Source organism: Mugil cephalus, chromosome 10 (genome assembly GCF_022458985.1).
Source record: "Mugil cephalus isolate CIBA_MC_2020 chromosome 10, CIBA_Mcephalus_1.1, whole genome shotgun sequence".
NCBI classification, from domain to species: Eukaryota; Metazoa; Chordata; class Actinopteri; order Mugiliformes; family Mugilidae; genus Mugil; species Mugil cephalus.
The window spans coordinates 3017440-3038263 of record NC_061779.1 but is presented as its reverse complement, the minus strand read 5'-3'; the positions used below and the strand labels follow the sequence as shown (position 1 = coordinate 3038263).

Genomic DNA, 20824 nt, shown 5'->3' with positions numbered 1-20824 from the left:
AACTGGACAACTTAAGTACATGTAAAGATGTTACTCCGACTAAAATCAGAGTTGTCTTTATCCGATTAAGACACCCAGATAATGTGATTTTTCCCAGCATGCATACGCCTTATTTGGAGATAAACTAGACAACATGTGCGTGCATGCTCCACAGAATGCCGGTCTGCTGCGTTAGATTTCTGTTGTTTATTGTATAATGTAATAGGTCAAACAGAAAGGCAGAATTAACCTGCTGAAAAGACACATATCGCCACCTAGTGTGGAGGGGGAGGAGGACGTGTTCTCATCAGTTATTTGATTTTCTCCGTTGCGTGTAAACTGGAACAAGGGCCACAGTCATAGCTCAATTAAGGTGTGCATGTAAATGCACTGTGTGTCAGGCTGCATCCTGCTGGGATGGGGAGTGTCATTGCTCTGGGGTGGGGTGCCTGATCTGGTCTACATGTAACATCCACATGAATGGCAGATCCAAAAGTTTCCCTGCATTGTCAAAAGATGTCTAATGGTATTTAATTCCGCCTGTGTTGATGGTCACAAGCCAAAACCTGTTGACTAGCAAAAACTAGACAAAGCTGTTTATGTAGTATTACTGGAAATTAGGTCAGACAGCAACATAATCTCATGTCACCTATGAAAATTTCATATCTCGATTATTGCGACCAAATTATTACGGTTATCATTACTGCCACGGTGCTATTCAAACAGTGCTTATACACACACTGAAATAATTTAACCAAATTTTAGTCCCTGCATCATGCATTCAGCTACAAGTTAACTTAACTTGCACTTGGTGTAGTTGTGGGTGGTGTTCACAGAGATGGCTCATCACATTCGAAGTGTTACCTGCGCCATTTTCTCAGAGTTTTCAGAGCAAACTGCACATGCGCTCCATCCGTCCGAGGGAGTGTGTGCTGCTGCTTCTGCAGAAATGAGCCCTATCAACGTGAAGTGTGGTAATTAATCACGGTTTTAATGATAATAAAAATTTGAAATGGTAATAATAACCGGCGGGAATTTTATCATTGGTTTATCATTATGCTGGTAATTGTTACATCCCTACCGCAGATACTGCAGCACAGTATTTGTCATAATCGGCAGGTGGCGGCGACATGTGTTTATTATTAAAAAGAGGAAGCTGAAAGAGCTAGGGTTAGCTGCGAGGCTAGGAGACTAGGAGGATGTAGCCTACTGACTCGTGCTAATTGGAAAAAAATAGTGGTGTATTTGAGCGCATGGGTGAGAAAAAGATGTGAAATGAGAAAAAACCTTTGATGTGCGCTTTCAAGTTGCCTTTGATCACTTCCAAAAAAGCGTTGAATAAGGTCAGCTGGACTTGTAGAATTTCTTGAAGACGTTTCGCCACTCATCCAAGTAGCTTCTTCAGTTCACTTCTTCAGCTCAGAACTGAAGAAGCTACTCGGATGAGTGGCGAAACGTCTTCAAGAAATTCTACAAGTCCAGCTGACCTTATTCAACGCTTTTTTGGATTACCATGACCTGGATGACTGAGAACCTTCACAGACACTTTGATCACTTCCTTCTCTCCTAGTTCACTGGTTCTTCAAGCCGAACAGTCAGTCAGACACATCTCTCGCTCCACCGTCAATTCAACACGTTGCATTAGCTGAAAAGCTGCTGACAGGCGTCTGATTAGTGCTGACAGTGGGGAACGGGCTGCAAAATGAAGGGCCTCGCTCGCTTGCACTTAGCCTAACACCAGAAACAGTAGGTTTAGTGCGTCACAGGCCTCCGCTAATAATGTCAAGCTAATCTTTAAATAGCCAAACACGGGTCCACGGCGCCTCCTTTCTTCAAGTCACTTTCTAAATACATCACATGTTACTGAACATGATTTTATTTCTTCCCCTTTTCTCTTATTTATGACCCACTTCAGAGTCTTCCCCTCTTTGTCCATCCACTCCCACACATCCTCTCAACCCCCCCTGCTTCCAATCAGCTAAATGAACTCCTCTGTCCTTGCTTATCTTCTCAACCTTATTCCTCTTTTTTTTTTCATCGTCTAACCTAATTACTGATTGAGAGAAAGAGGCTGATATGCAGTGGCCTTGAGCTGTCTGCTTCTCTAGCTGCAGCGCTCAAACATCAAACTGTTACATCACTTCCTCATTTTCTCCCACCATGCGATGCACATTGACACCACTTTTTTTTTTTTTTTTTTTTTTTTTTTCCGAGTCCCTTTCACTGAAACATGTTATTTGAATTTCAAAGCGGAACACAACTTCCTGGAAAACAAGACGCAGTGCATTTATAATATTCTATCGGCATTTTTTATATTGAGTCATGAAAAGTGAAGAAATCCTGTGTGAAACAGGGGCTGGAGAAGCATTCCTTTGGTAACAAATGGGGGCATCTAGTGGCCCGAGTGACTCACTGCTTGTATCTTCGCTGGAAATGCCTCATTGATACATGCCTGTGGAACATTAATCCAAGTGATATTTTGTGTGGTGTTGTAACAAGGTAATTGGGCTTAAAGCGTTCCCGTCTGTTACCAAACTGATGCCAATCTCAGATTTGACTGTGACTCATCGTGTTACATCCAGAGGAAGGCGGCAGCTTCCAGGCTGCCTATCTGGAGCTGTAAAACACAGTCTAACACAGACACGCGGTATCTCGTGGCATATTTGCATTGGTGGGAATCAGGGAGAACTATGAAGTGTTCATCTGATGACCGCAGACTTTTTTTTTTCTGTCCCGCAGGCACACAGATCCGTAGGGAAGAATTAAATATGCCGAGTATATTCTTGCTGTATATTCGGCCGTCATGCATGGCTACAGTGACAACACTACTGTGTCCCAGCGCTGTCCAAAATGTATTTGAATGAAAGGTAAAAAGACACAAATCAGGAGCTAATTTTAACCGACGTTTGTTCCGTTGATTTTAATAATCCAGATGAGTTCACTTGTGTGGTCAGAAGTGCAAATGAAATAGCTGGACAGCCTTGCTGCACAGGAGGAACCCTAATCCCTTATGACTAAACACTTTTACTGGGAAAAACAGAAGTTGAAAAACAGATGGAGCGGCAGAAATTTTAGATAAAGCTTAGATAAAGTGCAGGCTCTCACATGAAACTTCCAACCCTCATAGGAGCAGCACCTCCTGACTAACTTGATGCATACTTATTCCCACTGCTAGCTGCTAGCGTTTGGTTGGAAGCCCCCCAAGAAATAAGTCATGCAGTCATTTAAAAGTCTGATTCTCACTGGCAGTTTTGAGATATTTCTTAAATGCAGTTAGTTTTGTTATTGAGTTATTCAGTAACTGTTTTTTCCACTTTGTTGGCACTTAATTGCTGATTTATTGCTTTTGGTAACCACTTCTGATTTCCAGTTAAACTGTTAAAAGTAAATAACGTAATTTTCCGAAAATTTACCCGGAAGAATTTATTTAGTGTATTTAGTATTTTCTCTTTCCTTCAGCTCTTCACCCCAACTGACAGTAAGCCATCAGAAAACACCTCCTCCCAGTTCCTGTGTTTCTCTGCAACATATTTTAACACGTCCTTTATCACCTTTGCCAAATGCGCGAACATGACTTTGGCGACATAACCAACTGTACGTTTGCAAATACCAACCTTATGCAACATGCATTTGCTCATGAAGCCTCGGTTACGAGTAGAGGAAATTAAAGGTTTATCTGTGAATGATTAAAAGTGAAATCGTACTTGTGGGGGCCAGGGTGCAAACTGGAGCAGGATTTATTTCATGGCAACCTGCAAACACACATAAATCTTCAAAAGTTTCTGCAGACATCATGCGCCTCCAGTGCATCTACGCCTTTGCCACAGGGCTCCATAACAGCAGCCACGCCTTGGCTAGTGCAGACCCCCTTTCAGCCTATTGAATCCTCAGATTGGACGGTTTCAAGCGCCAGATTAGGAGTCCCTGTTTACTCCAGTGTTCACATCTAAACAGCAGGCCCTGACAGTGGAGATGTAAACCTACATGTTTATGGGTCATGGCAGCAATCATGAGCATTTAGCCAACGTAAATAAACAAATGAGAGATGGAGAGATGAAGAGCACATCTATGAGACAGTGAAAACAGAGGGGCTTTGATCCATGCTGAAAGAAAATTTAGTTGAGTTAGTTTAGCTTCTGAAGCATAAAGAAAAAAAACGAGGGAGAGAGGGAATGGGCTGTAGTAGCAGGGGTGGGGGTGGGATTGGGGGGGTGGGGCTACAGAAATAGACACATATTTATCAAGAGAGAGGTCGCCCAAGGGGCAGCGCTGACGGAGAGAGCGCTGTACATCCCCAACCTTTACTGTACGGCATTCCCCCACTGTTACAACCAGACGAGTAGAAAGGAAGACGTTAGATTTAATTAAGCAGAAAAAAAAAGTCAAAAAGAACTGAGTTAAACCGGGAGCTCAAGTTTCTGCTCAGTGGGGGCAGTAAGCAGACTTGTTTCAGATGGCCATGGACAGTTCATGCTGGAGCAGCAAATGTATTTACGCCGATCAGGCATAACATTAGAACCGCCTTCCTAATACTGTGTCTGTCTCCCTCACGCCTCCAACATTGAATTGTCACAACACGATCAATGTTATTTTACTTCTCCTGTCATTCTCCTGTACATTTAGCACTATATGTCAGTGCTATAATGAAGTTCACCATTTAGCTTCTGTTGCGGCTATTTCAACTGTTCATCCACTCCTTAGCCATATCATTGTCATGGATTATTATTATTATTATTATTATGGATTATTTGATATATATCGTGTCACACAGGTGCTGTGAGCTTCTTTTCGAGCCTGAGTAGCACAGTCGGCAGAGCATCAGACTTTTAATCTGAGGGTCCAGGGTTCAAGTCCCTGTTCAGGTGTTGCATTAATTTACAGTTTATGAGGAGCTGTGGGGTAGTGGCTACAGGTGCAGCTTCACAGCTGAGCAGGCACCTAACCTGGATTTCCCCACTGTGGGGCAATTAAGGTTTACAATTTATTTATGTGTTATAAAATACTTCTGTTTTCTCACATTTATTTGGGGCCAGTTTGCTCTTGCGTGTGTCAAAAACTTGATGTAGGAAAAAAAATTCTACAAAAAAGTGTGAAGACTGTGGGACAGAGTGGGTTGAAGAGAGGGAAGTGGGAAGTATAGTTACACAGAAAGGAGGAAATAAAGTCTCTGTCTGCTGTCACCTAGTCAGAGATGCAAAAACCAAAATTATAATATATAAAGTTTTTATTTTATGATGGTACATGACCATCGTGAAATCCCAGAGTCAATTTATTAAAATAAGTATTAGTATGAGTGTATTAGTCTATTCTATAAAATTTATTATTCTTGTCTGTTTTAATATGCTATGTGACGTTTACTGACTACAGTGTTTGAGTTCTTTGGCCTCCAACTAAGCCCTGCCCCTCAAAATACATCACCCTGTTTACAAACTGTGAAGGTGTCTATATTATTGATAAATACAGTATAAATAATACCACAAGCCGTGGAAGTTCAGGTAAAATGAAATAAAATACAATTAAATAAAAAGGGAAGCTGTCATCCTACTGACTGGCAGGCACAGTAATGTAAAACCAAAATGGTTCCCAAACTGGTCATGTGATATCCTTCCCTGTTATTTAACTCATAAAGCATACATTCAAACAAAGCAGTGTTTCTTTATCATCATATTTAGCCATTCTTTAACCTGTGGGACTTTAGGGGTTTTCCTGTGTTTAAGAATAATCTGAGCTGCCACTGAGATCCTAACCATGATAACAGAGACTTTCCCTTTTGATGTGTTCGCTGTGTGTCCACAGTCTTGGACAGAGTGACACAACCATCCACATTTGTTTGATGAATGGACATTCCCATATGCAGCGATGCAGAGAACATGATGAGTTAACAAAGTGTTGAGGCAGGAAGGAGGAAGAGGTAGAAGGGAAAGAAATGGTGAACAACATTTCTATATAGGGAAGTAATATCAATAGTTGTTGGTCGGTGCTAAGTCCACTCTAGTAAAAGTTAACCGTGTCTCGCTAAACATTGATAACTCCACTCGACTTCCCTTCCCTCAGGTTAAGAGTCTGGGTGTCGTTCTTGACTGTGCTCTATTTCTGGAAACCCACACCAACAACGTGACGTGACCCTGTCCGCTTACTTCCACCACCGCAGCGTCATTCGACTTCACCCATCCCTCGCGCCGAACACCACCGCCGTTCTGCTCCACGCCCTCGTCACCTCACGCATCCACTGCTGTAACTCTGGTCTTTTTGGTTTCCACAAACTAGTTTTCCTGCAATCTACTCTTATAATCATGCATTGTATGTTTGAAGTTTTGTATATTGCTGTTTTTGGTAAGGCACCGACAAATTAAATGTATTATCATTATTATTATTATTATTATTATTATTATTATCATTGTCTGCACATACCTGTGTGTGCATTAGGGATTGTACAGATGATCATGACAGTAACACAGACACCTCCTACAAGAGCCCAGTGGAAACCTGGCAAACTAAACTAAAGATGAAGCCCATACTACCATGACATGTCAGTCCTGAAATGCAACTCAGAGAGAAGGAGGCTGCACGTCAACTATTTGATAAAGTTTTCCAAGCTTCTAATAACACGTGGTATTAAACGCAAGTGATGGTGCAGAGTTTCAGCCTGGTTTTATACAGGCTATACATTTGTGCAGCCTACAGTGTGTTGATGTCATTTGCATCTCAGAGTTTGCAATGATTTCATCATTGCAAAGCACTACTATGCACTTTTATCAGCGACGTCACCAGCGAATAATCTGTGTGGACTTTCATCACATCCTCTGAATTTGTGCAACCCCTGGTGGGTCCGTTTGCTGGACACAGAAATGATCAGTACAATAATTGTAATTCTTTTGAGTCTTTCCCGTTGAACAAAGAGAAAAAAATATGTGGCAGCAAATTATTTGAGCAAACCTCAAACACTTGTTCTGTTTCTTTGATTCTGTTTATTTTCATGTGTATTTTAGGCTGATGATAAACAGTCATCAGAGGAAAAGTTACTTCAAACTATGAACAAAAAACTGGAGAGAGAAGAAGGAATCACATCATTGTCGCATACTTCTTGGATGAACACCTCCAGTTTGGGGTTTCTTGGCTGACGGCCAGTGTATATAACCATTTTGTCCTAATTAGGAAATGCCTCCATTGTCTTCATTATTTGGCCTGGAACCTGAAATGCTTTGATTTCCTTCCTGCTTATATCTTTCAAGTAGAGCAAACATTCAAAGGATCACCTTTTTCAGAGCAACGTTTGACCTCAAACCGGGTCGTCCTTTTTTTTCCTGTCTGTTGTTCTTTGAAGCTCTGCCCAAAGACTCTGAGAATCAAATATGAAGTAAATCATCATAGACACCGTCTAATGTCATCAGAATGCTTTTATTTACTTTTCTAAATGTGTGAGTTTGTTCAGAAATTTAAAAAATAAGTAATTTTAGAAGCTGACACTCAGAATCAACCCCTTTCTCTTGACAGATATGTACTGATTTGTGTCATACTTTGCTCTTATTTGTCATTATTTGCACACGACAGCAGTGTTGCATACATAAATAGAAGAGTGGCAGCCTTGATTTGCATTGGGTATGCATTATGTAACTAAATTGCACCTCTGCAGTATCTGTGTTTGCACTTCACGTTGTGAAACCTGTGGGAGAGAGACATATAAACATGACAATTGCAGTAAATATTTCCATTTTTTCCAAATATCGAAAGGCTATAAAACTTAATGGCGTCATAGTCTGCTGATCTTACTCAACAATACAGACATGATTTAATATTTACAATTATGTTTCACTTTCCAAAACGCTGCATGAGGAGTATGGAATGCCATTTAAGTCAGTATTGAATAACTCTATAAAGGAATAAATATGTCTGCAAATGAATCTCAAGACAAATACGTCTTTAATTTTTTGATAACTTTTAATAACCACTTCAAACTTTTAAGTTTGGTTCACAGCTCTTTCTGGTTCCGTTTGTTGAATTCAAATTAATGCAGTGTGTCAATTTCACACGTTCAGACCAGAGAGACACTTGCAGTTATTTTGAGAGGCAGCTGAATTCACAAAATAGCAAGATAATGCAACAGGAACAACGTGGGGACGGGGTGGAAGACATCGGCGGGCTCCAGGGGGACACGTCGACATTAGCATTTAGCTTAAACGTGACACGTAAGAGAACTACTGTTGTTGTGCTTCAGGTCAACACATGAAGTAATCAAAGCCATTTTCTTCATTTTGCATCAGCTATGACCAATAGAAACAAAACCAAAACAGGACATGGTAAAGAGATGTTGTCGCCACCAATAACCTCCAGCTTGGATCGGACATGTTCTAACATGCTGTTGATAAATACCTTGGACCCTCTACTATTTCATTTTGATTTCTATACTGAACAACCTTCAGCTGTCTGGATGAGAGACAGTTGGGACAATCTTTTTGCAATACATCAAAGATGCAAAATTCACTTATTCGAAAAATAAATTTTGAAAAACGCTGATAAATCTGATACAAAAGAAGCAAAGCACATTAAAGTCGACCACGACATCCTGTTAAATGAACATGTCATGCGCAGCTTTCTTCTCAAAATGTAAAAAATAAATAAATAAATAAACTCAAGAATTTTCCTGGACAAATATCAATGCAATTAACACGAAAGGATTATCTAGGGCAGATATAGACTTGCGACTGTATTCCAACAAAGCACCGGCAAAGTATTGCTGCCAGGCGCAAAGACGCCATGCAGCACCTGAAAACGCCCAACTTCAGCTTCAACACACCAGCATGACTGGTTTTCAGGAATTAGGAAAATTCTATAGTTTATTTATCACTTTTGCGAACGACTGACTAATTGGGAACGCAACATTACAACTCCTATGCTAAACGCTAAGCTAACAGCTGTGCTGCCAGATTGGGACAACGCCTAGACCGATTTAAAAACTGCTTTTTCTCACTTATCCAACTCTGGGGAATACGGTGAGTAACTAACCTTCACATAGGGGTGACGTATCTCTTTATGCTGCACCATTTGCTTTCCACTCTTCTACTCATGTATAGATTCTTACTGGGTCGTTGTAAGAGTGTCACATCGTGTCCTCGTGATTTATATGATTGCGTGAAAATTGAATTTATGATCCACCTGCTGTGTTTTACTACAAACGTGTGATGGAAACTCATCCTCGTCTAAATGCAACAGCACATTAACCATCGTTCAAGTAGATGAAAATGAGAGGACAAGAGAAATATCAGCGTAGAGAGGCTCTTTACTGAGAATGAAATGCCACCGTGACGAGTGGCGCTCTGGACGAGGATGAGGACAGGACGCTTCCACGCGAGGCTGCAAAAAACAATTCTACCGCTTTAATAAATTACACAACGGGACTGAAAACTGAGACAAATGACGAACGAAAGTAAAGGTTTCTAATTCTTCTCTTACAACTTTATAGTGTGTGCTATAAAAAAAAAGTTGTCCTGAGTGTGAAGTTTAACAGAGACACTTGCTGACTACTGAAATGTAATGCGCACCAAAGTGGCGCTGCGTGTTCGACCGACACATTGTAACTACAGGCCATTGAGGGTGGCTTCTTTAGTTAAACAAATGTGTGCGTGTTTGTGAGTTCATGCAAATAACACCACATTCCTCTTGTCCATTTGCCTGAACGCTGTCAGCACATTAAAATACTAGATCTACTGATAATGGTGAGAGATGCAGGAGGCAAACATGTGGCATAAAAAAAAGTACAAATGGGAAGTGGGACCTGCAGAATGAGAGAGGGAAAATGGACTGACGGCAAGCTGCAGCAATTCCCCGGAGCATTACATAACATTTCCTTGGGAATGGCGGGTCACAGTGACCAGTTCATATCATCTCCATCTCCATTAGCCCTCATCAGCAGGCCTCTTCTAACGGTCACAGTGAGAGTGTCTGTCAGGGAACATGGTGGTGGCTTCAGTGGTGAGCTATTTAAAGGTCAGAAAAATCACCCACTCGGCACATCACATCTTGGGTGACACAAGTTTTGAGGAGTGTTAATTTTGCATGAGCACATTGCAGCAGTTCACAGCTTGATAAGATGTTGTGCTACTCTGAAGCACTGTGGAATGGAATGTGTAAATAGTACACAAGCAAGAAATGCGAAGTTCACTTCTGTAGCTTTTCACAGTGAAATGGGGCATGAAAAACAAAAATACATGTGGACGCAGAAAATCAGACACAACATTAAAACCCCTGACAGGAGCAGTACATTCGGGACCAGAGCAGGCAGGCCCACACCATAACAATGACACAACAACAAAAAAACATGAAGAGCAGCACAAGGTGTTGACCTGGCCTCCAAATTCACTCAATCACAAACTGATCAAGTATCTGTGGGATGATCCACAGAGCCCTGTTCTGTTCATTATCTGATGAGTCACATCTGTTTTAGAGACACAGTGGAGAGAATATCGTATATGGTCATAATGTTATGCTTGATTGATGTATAAGCCAATGCAGGGACACTAGTGTAGTTATTAGAGAGCAGGGAAATGTGCAGATCTGTAACTAGGGATTTCTTGATCAGGTTGCTCTGATCTGATGTTAAACGTCATAAAGTTCCTCCCCTGTAGCTTCCTAAAGTGTTTCCTTGTCGTCTCCTAGAGTCGAGTGGATTCAGTCCAATGAATCTTTCTTTAAGTCTGAGTTAATGTAACGTCGAAATGGGAGCTATCTTGTATTCTCTACTCCAGAGACCCCTCCCTTCAACACACAGGACCATAGTATGATTAGTATGTATGGACCTCTTACCTACATTAAACTTGGCCTAATGCTATTCATAAATATACATTATTATTATTATCATTTTGCATTTAACATTAAGCCATTCAATTATTATTATTATTATTATTATTATTATTTATTTCAGACATGTGCAACAAGTGGCTGTGCAACTGCATGCACATAAAGATATCTGACATAAACATAGCTATATATACCATGCACTGTTAGTTTCTCTTCTGCTAATATTACATATTACAGTGTGTAATATGCAGCCTCGTGATTGGCTCAGCAGTGATAGGGGTGTGGCTTAGATGGGCAGGTCTGACTGATGTCAGACCTATTATATATAATGCATTTTATATATATTACAACAGCTTCCTAGTGGAGGGGATCCAGAACAACTTCCGGGCACAAAAAATGATATGTGGATGAACTGGTTTGGCTTCCAGGCTGGTAAAAAGCTAATCCAGTTCCAGAATAAGATTTTCACTGCCCCAATAACAACAACGAAAATGAGGTTTGTAGTTAACCTGGCTCCATCTTGCTCTCTGTTAAGGATTAGCTCACAGCCACGCTACTCAGATATTCATAAGGAAAACACTGGACCCGAGGCAGCTAGTCTCGCTAATTGAACAGCGAAGGCCTTGTGATTATTGAAGAGCAGACTGTTGTTCAGCTCATAACTGCTGCGTTTCCACCAGAACTGAGAAGGGAGCGGGTGAGCTGGGGGTTGAACTCTCTTAACTTGTTTTTTTCCACTCGTTACACAACGCTTCCCATCTCTTTTTATGCGTTTATGTCCAAATGCGGTGGTTGATCATTGTTCTGGGGGGTCATCATATCCCCAAGTCCCATTATCACTGGTATTAAACAAATGCAAAAAAGAAGAGAGGTCAGTTATCAAATGTTCTAATGGAAGTTGGCTAATGTGGTTAATTATTTTAAAAATAAATAAAAAATCACCCGCCCACGCAGACTGAACACACAAAACAACACGCTTGGAACAAAACCCATTTTGAAATGACAGTCACACAATAACCCTCGCACATCATCATTCAGCGTCGTGTCTCAGGTAAACGTTTCCATAAAAGCTCGTCCTCGGCGCAAAGAAGTGGCTCGACTCAGACGCTCGAGTGGGAGAACGATGGACACTCGATGATCTGCTGAGCGCCGATATTAACTTAAAATGCTCTCGTGTTTACGGTGAGCACGAGGAAACGCAGGAATGCATTTGCATCCAGCGAGCCTTTCCAGTGTACCAGTATGCTATTACCTTTTATGCAAACCAGGCGCCTGATTGTGACTCCTGGTTCATCACGTTTCTCTACTGAAAGTGGCTGCGTCACGTTATCCCCCACTGCACTACAGCTGATTGATGATGCACAGGGAGGGGTGGAGGGGGCAAGAACACAATCATTTCCCTATCATATGGTTTATATATAATGTGGTAATATGGTAATGTGGCACATCATCAGTCAGCGTCTGGCTACACTAGTGCCCTGACGCGAAATGTTTCCTGCTGTCAGCTGAGGAAGAGCAGAAACAGGAAGTCACTGATGCGCGCCTCTCTCTGTTAATACTGTTAATAAAGTATTCCTTTAAAAAAAAAAAATAGAGCTCTCTGTTCATGAACAAAAATAGCTTTCTGAAGAGGGCCTCAACCAGGCCTCGCAACGGTCGGTGACCCACATGGACCTGCAGGCATGTCTTCAGGCCTCCTAACCCTGGAATAATAACACAACAAGACACTTTGATCGTGTAAAGACATCATCATCTGCAAAAGTAATAGACGGCCAAACCGAGTTCAGGGCTGGCTGGCGATTCCAAGGAAATGCGTCTTACTTTACAAACGTTTCTCTTGTTCTCATCACATGAGGAGCCCATGACATCCCTCTGACCGAAGTCACCTCTCACGCTAAAGATAACTCATGTCACTCGGTGCCTGGTCGCAGGGAAACCACTACTATAACTAGGGGCTTTGGCGAAAACAACATTTGCTCCGGCAGCCAGGCCGTAAGTCGAGCAGAGGGACCCCCACGGACGCATTCCTTCACCCTGAGTTAAGAATGCAGGACGACATTTTTTTATTTCTTAGAGGAAGGCAGCGCTCCCCCCCACCTCCTTCCTCCCTCCCTCCCTCTCTTCCTCGAAGTCTACGGGAGACGCGGACCGAGAGCTGAGGGTGACAGTAAAGATGGGAGGACTGGGCTGCTGATGATGAGAGGAGGAGGAGGAGGAGGAGGAGTGGCAGACTTTACCAACTTCCCAAAGTGACGCGCGCCTCCCCCCCACCTCCCTCCTCCCTCCGCGAAACGCGAGAAAAAAGTTTCCCCGCAGTCTCACTTTTTTTTTCAGTTCTTCCGACGGTTTGACGGCTTGAAGTGAGGGACGCGACTGAGAAGCTTTCAAGCGAGAAACGACTTTCGAAAGATATGAACGCGCTCTTTTGATTTCTGGTCCAAGCGTGCGGCATCATGACGCCGCGCTTCGGCGTCTTCGTGCGGACTCTTCTGGTCTTCAGCGCTCTCCTCAAGGTAGAAACCAGCTCCAACTCACGTATATTTTGATTCAAACTACGAGCGTTTCGCTTGACGGGACGGCGGGGCTTTTTTGTGTTTCAGTGATGAAGCTCAGACATTGTAGTCGCCTGCACCTGTTGCGCAGGTAGCCGCTGATGATTGGCTCCTCTCTAGTCGGGTAGAAGTTGGGCAGCAGCGTCTCTGCGTTTATGAGAAATTGAGAAGCAATTTTGTCCCGGTTGTCAGAGAAGAAGATGTGGCAGCTGTTAGACGAACAATGCTCCTTTGAGAGGTTTTAATTGGATTCAGGTTTTATGTCAGCAGGTAATTAATTAATAAGTCGACCTTCAGATTGGGAGATGTAGCAAAGCAACTATTTATTAGAAGGAATGCAACCTGGTTTCACATGTTTTAACCACATTTAAGATACAGACACTTAATAAGAAACTTTTGATGAAATGTGTGTGGGTTTTTTTTTTCTTTAAAAAAGAAAAAAAGCCTCTGGACAGAGCTTATGTAACAGACTGTGGCATCCAGCAGCCACTGACCCACCTGTCCTTGCCTCACTGGTCTATCTGGTGAGAGAAAGGGTGAGAGAGGTTGAGAATGGCATGTGTGGATGTGTGTGGCCAACACAAAGGGGTCAGGAATGGAATGAGGTTCAGCCCAGTGTCCCCGTCACTCCTGCAGCCACAAGGCTTCACGCACGCTGAATCAATAAGACGCTGACATGATCTGGTGTGCACGCTCTCCTCTTGGTTGTGTAGCGCTTGTCGCAAACAGTCGCCCTTAAATAAGTAAGAAGAGATGTTCCTGCTTCACGAAGCGGCCGGTGCACTGGTCGACACCGAACCCGTACCTGTGCTGTGCCTTTGTTTTACGTCTGAAACCTGTTCACGTCCCGGACGTGGGGCTTTTTGTTTTTTGTTTTTAACATGAGATAAAGTGGAACTGAGACCCCTTAGTTACATGTGCTTTTAAATGTGTCACCATTTGTGTCAGTTTCACCAAGACGAGCATTTCCTGCTAAGATGATCAACTAATGCCATGCAAATGAAGAGAAGACACTTTCATTTATTTAGACGTGATGGTTTTGCACCACAAGTGAGAACGTTTGGGTGGATGTCTGTCTCAAATGTTTGCCACACCTTATCCAAAATGTCAGCGTAGCATCCGTTTTTCCTTCAGTTACGAGGGCACGCTTGATGTTTTTAATTCTTTATAACATTCAAAACAGATCAGTGATTTACCTTTACTTTCGGACCTTATTTGACTGTAACTTGTGTAGAATGACAGTATTCAGTATTCAGTTCTCCTTTTCCTCATTATAGGCAAACAGATGTAGATTGTTTTAATGCGTGTCCCTGTATTTATTTGATCTGTAATGAAACTACCGACAAATCTCATTCAGCTGCTGCAGAATACGATAATATTCAATTTATATTTGTCATTTTATTGACAATAAAGCTAATTTTTAAGCTTTTAAAATATTAATTTGATGAAATATTCTTGATTGGGGCAAAGACATAGAGGCAGAACGTTGCAGAATATTAAGATAAGTGTAGCTTATTCACTTTTTTGTCCTATATACGTTTTTAGATGTAATAACTGCGTCATTTTTAAAGGGAAGTCAATGTGCAGCAGCCTGTTAATGTAGTCAGCTTTGATGAAGAGTACATCACGAGAGTGCAACAAAAATATCGTGAGTTACGTTTCAAACTTAACTTTCCGTGTTTAAGGGATTCTCATTAAGGTTATTAAGATAAGAATGAGGATGTAGTTTTGTTTCTTTGCATTTTCCCCTCTTGAAATCCGCCCTCCAGTAAAAGTGGGCTGTGTGGTTTTAAACATGGTCATTAGAAGCTGTTGGAGATCTTTTATTTTTGTTTTCAGATGTTATCAATGTTGATAATGAGCAGCACAATAACAGCTGAAGTTCAGAGAGGAAAAAACATACTGGTGATTCTTGTTCTTCTTCTCTTTTTCCTCTGTTCATTGTTCCCTCTGGTCTCTGCTTGTTTCTACCAACTGTGCTTTTATAATATTTTCTTCCACCCTCACAGCTTTATTCTCAGCGTACGTCATACAGGTCAGAGGGTTCATCAGCGCACACCGACAAGACGCGAGCGAAATTTGTGCCCCTCTTATGTCACGGAAACAAGTCAGAGACGATGAGATTCGAACTTGTAGCTATAATAATAATTTCTACGGAACGTATGACATCTTACATCTTTCAGTCAACATGTGCATTTTTCTCTTTAGACTCCAGAAAGCATCAGAGGCTAAATGTATTTTGAAACAATTGGGAGTTAAAGCAGAAAAAAAAGGGAAACATGATACTTCCCTCAGTGGAACAGTGTAAAGGACGATGTTTAAGGACGATTGAGAGATGTGAGAGAGGTCCTGTGTTTCTTTCTGTACTATAATTTAAAATTACTTAGACTGACTTTATTCAGTCACAAGGGGAAATTGCTTGGTCACAGTAACACATATAAACATTCCTGAGGATCACTAGTAATAGAAAGTACAATAAAATAAAAAAATGTACAAAATTTCCATATGTACAAGAAATAGAGAGGTGTATTTTGCCTTCCAATATAAATTCCCTTGTAGAGATGCACAGATATGATTCCTGTCTCTTAAATACCCAGGTAACATGAAGGCAACTGAGCTCATTTTCGGTTTTGTTTAAGATATTTTCCCATTCGTCAGTGACTCCTTTAGGTTTTTAAGCGCTCACCTGCAATTAGAGGAAGTCGTTCAGACCAACTATTGTTTCAGTTGTTCCAGAAAAGTTGTTATTTTTCCGACAATATGATGAGATATTGTTTGCGCCTTTTTCCTTTATGCTTATTTTAATTTTTAGATTGAGACCAGTTTAACACGAGGACACAGTTTAACCATGATTATTGGTTTTCTCTTTCCAGTTGGACAGGGTAAGTTTGATGCATAGCCATTTAAAATAATAGAAATAAAAACTATCTCTAAATTAAACAGAACTGCTGGCTTAACATCATGTTAATTCACTTCTTTAATGTGGACGCCACGACGCTTCGGTGTCATTTACCGGACCATCGCACAAAACCCAGGACATGAGCTGGAAATGGGATTAAAAAAATTATAATAAATAAACACGAAAACCGTAAAAAAACAAAAACAAAGTGCCATTTGTTAAGTGCAGGCCGGTGCGTGCAAAGCCCCAGCCTGACACTCACCCATTAATGACCCAGGAAAAGTACAACACTTTGCATGAGTTTATCACAGTATGGAGCTTATTCTGTGTTCCCTTGTGCTGCCTCCTTACAGCTCGTACAAATGAGGGAACAGTTACGTTACTATCAGTGGGAAACATCTTGGAACAAGGAAATGTTGACGTTTTCTAACACTTGAAAGAACTGGCCCGTCTACGGCCGCCGACACTTTGCAGAGAAGCTCTGTTTCTGCCGTTCCAGGGCCTTTTAGTGACGTTTAAAATATACGCCGTGCACGGCGAGTCGATGACGTGCGGCGACTTGATGACGACGTTACGACGAGCTCCTCTTTCTGGAGGTATTCTTCTGGCTTCATCCAGATTAGAAAGCACAAGACGTCTAGTGTCTGGCATCCCATCATTGTTCTGAAGTGCAAAAGTCACAAATCAAGTCGTCCTTTGTGGAATGATGCGCCCTCCGCCCACTCTCGGTCCCTTTCGACTGCATCAGTACAGTCCGGTTTCAATTTAACATCTCCCTAATGCGCTGCGTTCAGGCCGGGCTTTCGAGTGGAAGCTCAACATGTTCTAGATGAATTACAAAGAGTCACAGTTCCCCAGTCCATGTAAATGAGATACAGGCTCCACTCCCAGCCTGAAAGGCCTTATTGTCAGCAGATAGCCATCATTTTATCAGTGGCCTCTGAGCAACTTGTAGTCATACATAGTCTGTAGCGGAAAGAAGAAGTAGTTTATTATCATTTTTCTCTTATTTTGCCTGACTTCCTAAAACTCATTCCTACCGTCGTTCTAAAATGGAGCTTTTAATCTCCATTTATGCAAAATAAAATGTAATGTAAAGCTGGTTATCTGTGCTGGTGTTAAATAGGCTTGTTCTTCACTAACAGTGAGCACCCAGTGAAGAAGTCGGTCAAACACTTTGGTCTGGACTGGCCTGTTTCATGGACAGACACGATGGCAGCAAATTCAGATGACACCTATAGCTACGTCACTGTTGCTCATCTGTCCATCAACATATGAAGCTAAATGATCTTTGACAGGCATAATGAACCCTCACTTAACCAAAATTCCCAGAATAAAGTTTTGCTGGAGGGTGGGTAGCCTGAGGACACGACCTGAGGACTCAGGAAAAGCTCAGGGTGCCAACTTTACGACTCGAAAAACGAAACATTTATGGTTTAAAAATTATTTATTTGAATTTTTTTCCTGTTGCCTGAAGCAGAATCAGTGATCAGACATCTCCTCTTCGTTCATTAAAGTCATTTTTTGCAAAAATTAGTTCGAGAGAAGAATCGCAAATAAAAGAGCTTGATGCAAGGACCATGAGCTGCTGTCTCTGTCCTGCTCCATGAGGACAGCTTGAGGAGGACATTTGTCCCTTAGGACATAGATCCTCAAGATTTTGCATAAAATCTTTGGCTGTTTAGACATTTTTTTTTTATGTATTTTCTTTATTTTTCCCTCACAAATTTAAATTTCTTTAAATACACATTAACCTGAATCCATCATATTTTAGTAAGAGGATAAGGGATAGCTTAATATTGAATGCAAAATGATAATAATATTGTATATTTATGAATAAAACTAGGCCGAGTTTAATATATTAATAACACATATAGTAGGGAGGGGGTCCCTACTTAATCTCTCCATCAGTTTGGGTCCTTGGCCTGAAAACTGTTGAAGACTCGCGCCTCAGGACACAAAACTCCAAAAAAAACAACTGGACTTTGGTCATATTTATTTCATATTTATATTTTTATGTAACTTAAATATCACTCGTATGTGTTTCTATGTGATGAAGTTGCGTCATATTCAGGAAGCAAGCTGATGGAAAAAAAATTGGCACCGCAGAAAGTCAGAAACAATACAATTCAATGGATGAATTCATGGAAACACCTTATTTATATAATATTTACAGTGTTCAGGACATAAAACATGTTCAAGAACAATTTTTTTTTTTCCCATACAAGCATTTAATTGGCACGAACGTAAACTGGGTAAAAACAAAAATCGGAAATAATTCTAGTCATAATAATCTTAGTTATTTCAACCATGAAGTACGTTCAACCATTTATTTAAATTTTTTTATAAATGAAGTGTAAAGAAAAATCCTGCATGTATTTCTCTCTGCGTCGCCTTATTTGTAACGTGGGGCATTTTCCACTTGTCCAAGACGGAGGATGGTGCTATTCACAGGTACCAGCCATCGCACCATTTTAAAGATAAATGTCACAGCTGTTAAACGTGGTCGTACCGACTCCTCACTTCCTAATTAAGACACGGCGGATATTTCCTCCGATCACCCGTCTACGGCAAAATTTCATGTAACGTTCTGGTCGGCATTACGAGAGGAGTGGTGAAGGCTTTTCACTTCCGTGGTTGGTGAATGAATCTCATGCCTCCATTTGAATGAAAAGCGGTTACCTAACTATGGATGAAGACTGTTAAATACAGCAGAAAGTAGCCAGTTAAAGTCGCTTTATCACACATCACACCCCACGCTTCACTCTCACACATTTCAAACATCACCCCGATCGCACCTTGGCTCAGTGTAAAGGCCCGGCCCTCTGTGTCCAGAATCAATGGGTGTTGGTACGTATGCGTTCATGCACGATTTCCTCCTGTTACAGGCCGCCAGCATCAGGAGGAAGCGCTAATACGCGACGTCACTCATTTTCATGTTCTCCGATGTGGCCCCTGATATCGGCCGGGCTGTGGATTTGGGAAAGCTGATACCTGGAGACGGGCGCAGTCATAGCTAGAGCTATCATGCAAAGGGAATATTTGGAAGCAGGGGTTATTTTTAGATGTGGTTTTTGGCTTTGGTTTATGAGTCAGGAGGCTTCTGGCAAATTTCACTCTGGGAGTGTTGTTCCATATGTATCTATATAGGAGGGCTGTTGTGCCTCGAAGGCTAAACTTACAAAAAGCACAAAAAAAGAAAGTGAAAGAAAAAAAGAAAGTTTCATTTTACGCCTTTAAAAATTACTACTACTACTACTACTACTTTTAGATGTATCTGAGTGTAGACACCAAATTTCCATCACGTTCTCTCTGGAGGTGGCCAGCAAACATCCTCCTTTGTGGCAGATTCACTTTGCTCTTTATCACAATACGTCCACTGTGGAAACAACCCATGAAGCTCCTTGAGATTTTTTCCACATAATCTCTCTCCAGCACCGTGTCCTGCTCAGAAATCCGATTTCTGCCCTTCAGGCCGAGTGCAAGCGGAGGCCTCGCCGTCAATGCCGGTGTTTGTTGCTGCCGTATCAGATGCTTTAATAAATTAGATTTTCGCCGTCTAATGCGTTTTGCCGCTGGCACAAAGTTTACAATGGGCTACGATGTCCCATGCTTCTTTGACACTCTCAAAATAGTGAGAGTGCACCTCTTTCCCTAATCCTCTGCATTGTGTTTAGCTTTTTTGACCCCCCACAAGAACTGATAGCACCGTTTTTAAATAAAAAGTATAGTTATTGATTAATTAAATAAGATAACATCTCAAAAAACTGTGCACGATCATTACAAACGTGCATATTTGCTGTTGACTCATGCATTCGGATATTATTCAGGATTGTAGTGAATGATGAAGTTGTCTGGGCTTCATTATTTTTCACTCTTGGTTCCTGAATGTGACTTTTGTTTTTAATTCTGGTGAACTGATCCGTTGAGAGGAGAACCGTTTCTCTAGGCGTAATGTCAATAGCTCAAAACCAAGAAGCAAAAGAGAGGTCAAAGATCAAAAGAGTTAAAGCTATGGATTAACACCAGTCAATTACAAAGGGGCGCACAACAGAGAACACGTCTTGTAAAGCGATGTTTTGAGTGTAAGACGGTTAAAGAGAGATAAGCGTTGAGTTATTAGCCGTTGTCGTGTGGCTCTGGTCTTCCTGCGTTCGACCTTAATGAGCTGTTAGATATGAAGTTCGGCGTAATGCTAAACTTAAACATCCTTAATGCCGCGCCACCGTGTTATCAGGAGTCTCTGGGTGGGCTCAGGAAGTGCCAGGAAGTTATGTTAGAACAGAAACAATGACTAGGCGGTGAACTCTAAATAGAGAACAAGCTGCCAATTTATTGGAAGGCAGACGAGACTCGCCCCACGTCATGCTATATTAAATTGTTTGTGTTCGAGATTAAACTTCTTCATTCTGGGGTGGAAAGGTAGGTGTAGGTTGTGACGCACATTTGCCACTTGATAAAGATTTAAAATATAATAATCCCGTACTAAATCTTAGATTCGTTAAGATTCTGCTTAAAATAATTAAGAGAGCTGGAGATTGAGACGTATTTTCATTCTGGAGACTATGGTTTGTAGTGATCTTAAACTACACCCTCCAAA

General features: G+C 41.4%; 1 protein-coding gene and 1 non-coding gene across 24 annotated transcripts in view; both read left to right on the top strand.

The window, feature by feature from the left end:
- The first annotated feature begins 4771 nt into the window (after nt 1-4771).
- On the top strand, nt 4772-4844 carry trnak-uuu. Its single transcript has one exon. It is a non-coding gene; the product is annotated as a tRNA-Lys (tRNA).
- An 8126-nt stretch (nt 4845-12970) lies between these two features.
- Nucleotides 12971-20824, top strand: part of LOC125014845 (receptor-type tyrosine-protein phosphatase eta) — a 49732-nt gene continuing 41878 nt past the window's right edge. For 7 of the 23 annotated variants that reach the window (XM_047596306.1, XM_047596311.1, XM_047596307.1 and 4 more), the window contains exon 1: nt 12972-13286. In XM_047596306.1, the coding sequence (XP_047452262.1) occupies nt 13227-13286 (60 nt within the window). In that variant the 5' untranslated portion in view covers nt 12972-13226. Of the gene's footprint in view, nt 13287-20824 lie in introns of all 23 variants that reach the window. The other 16 variants (XM_047596318.1, XM_047596317.1, XM_047596314.1 and 13 more) reach the window with 6 other exon arrangements.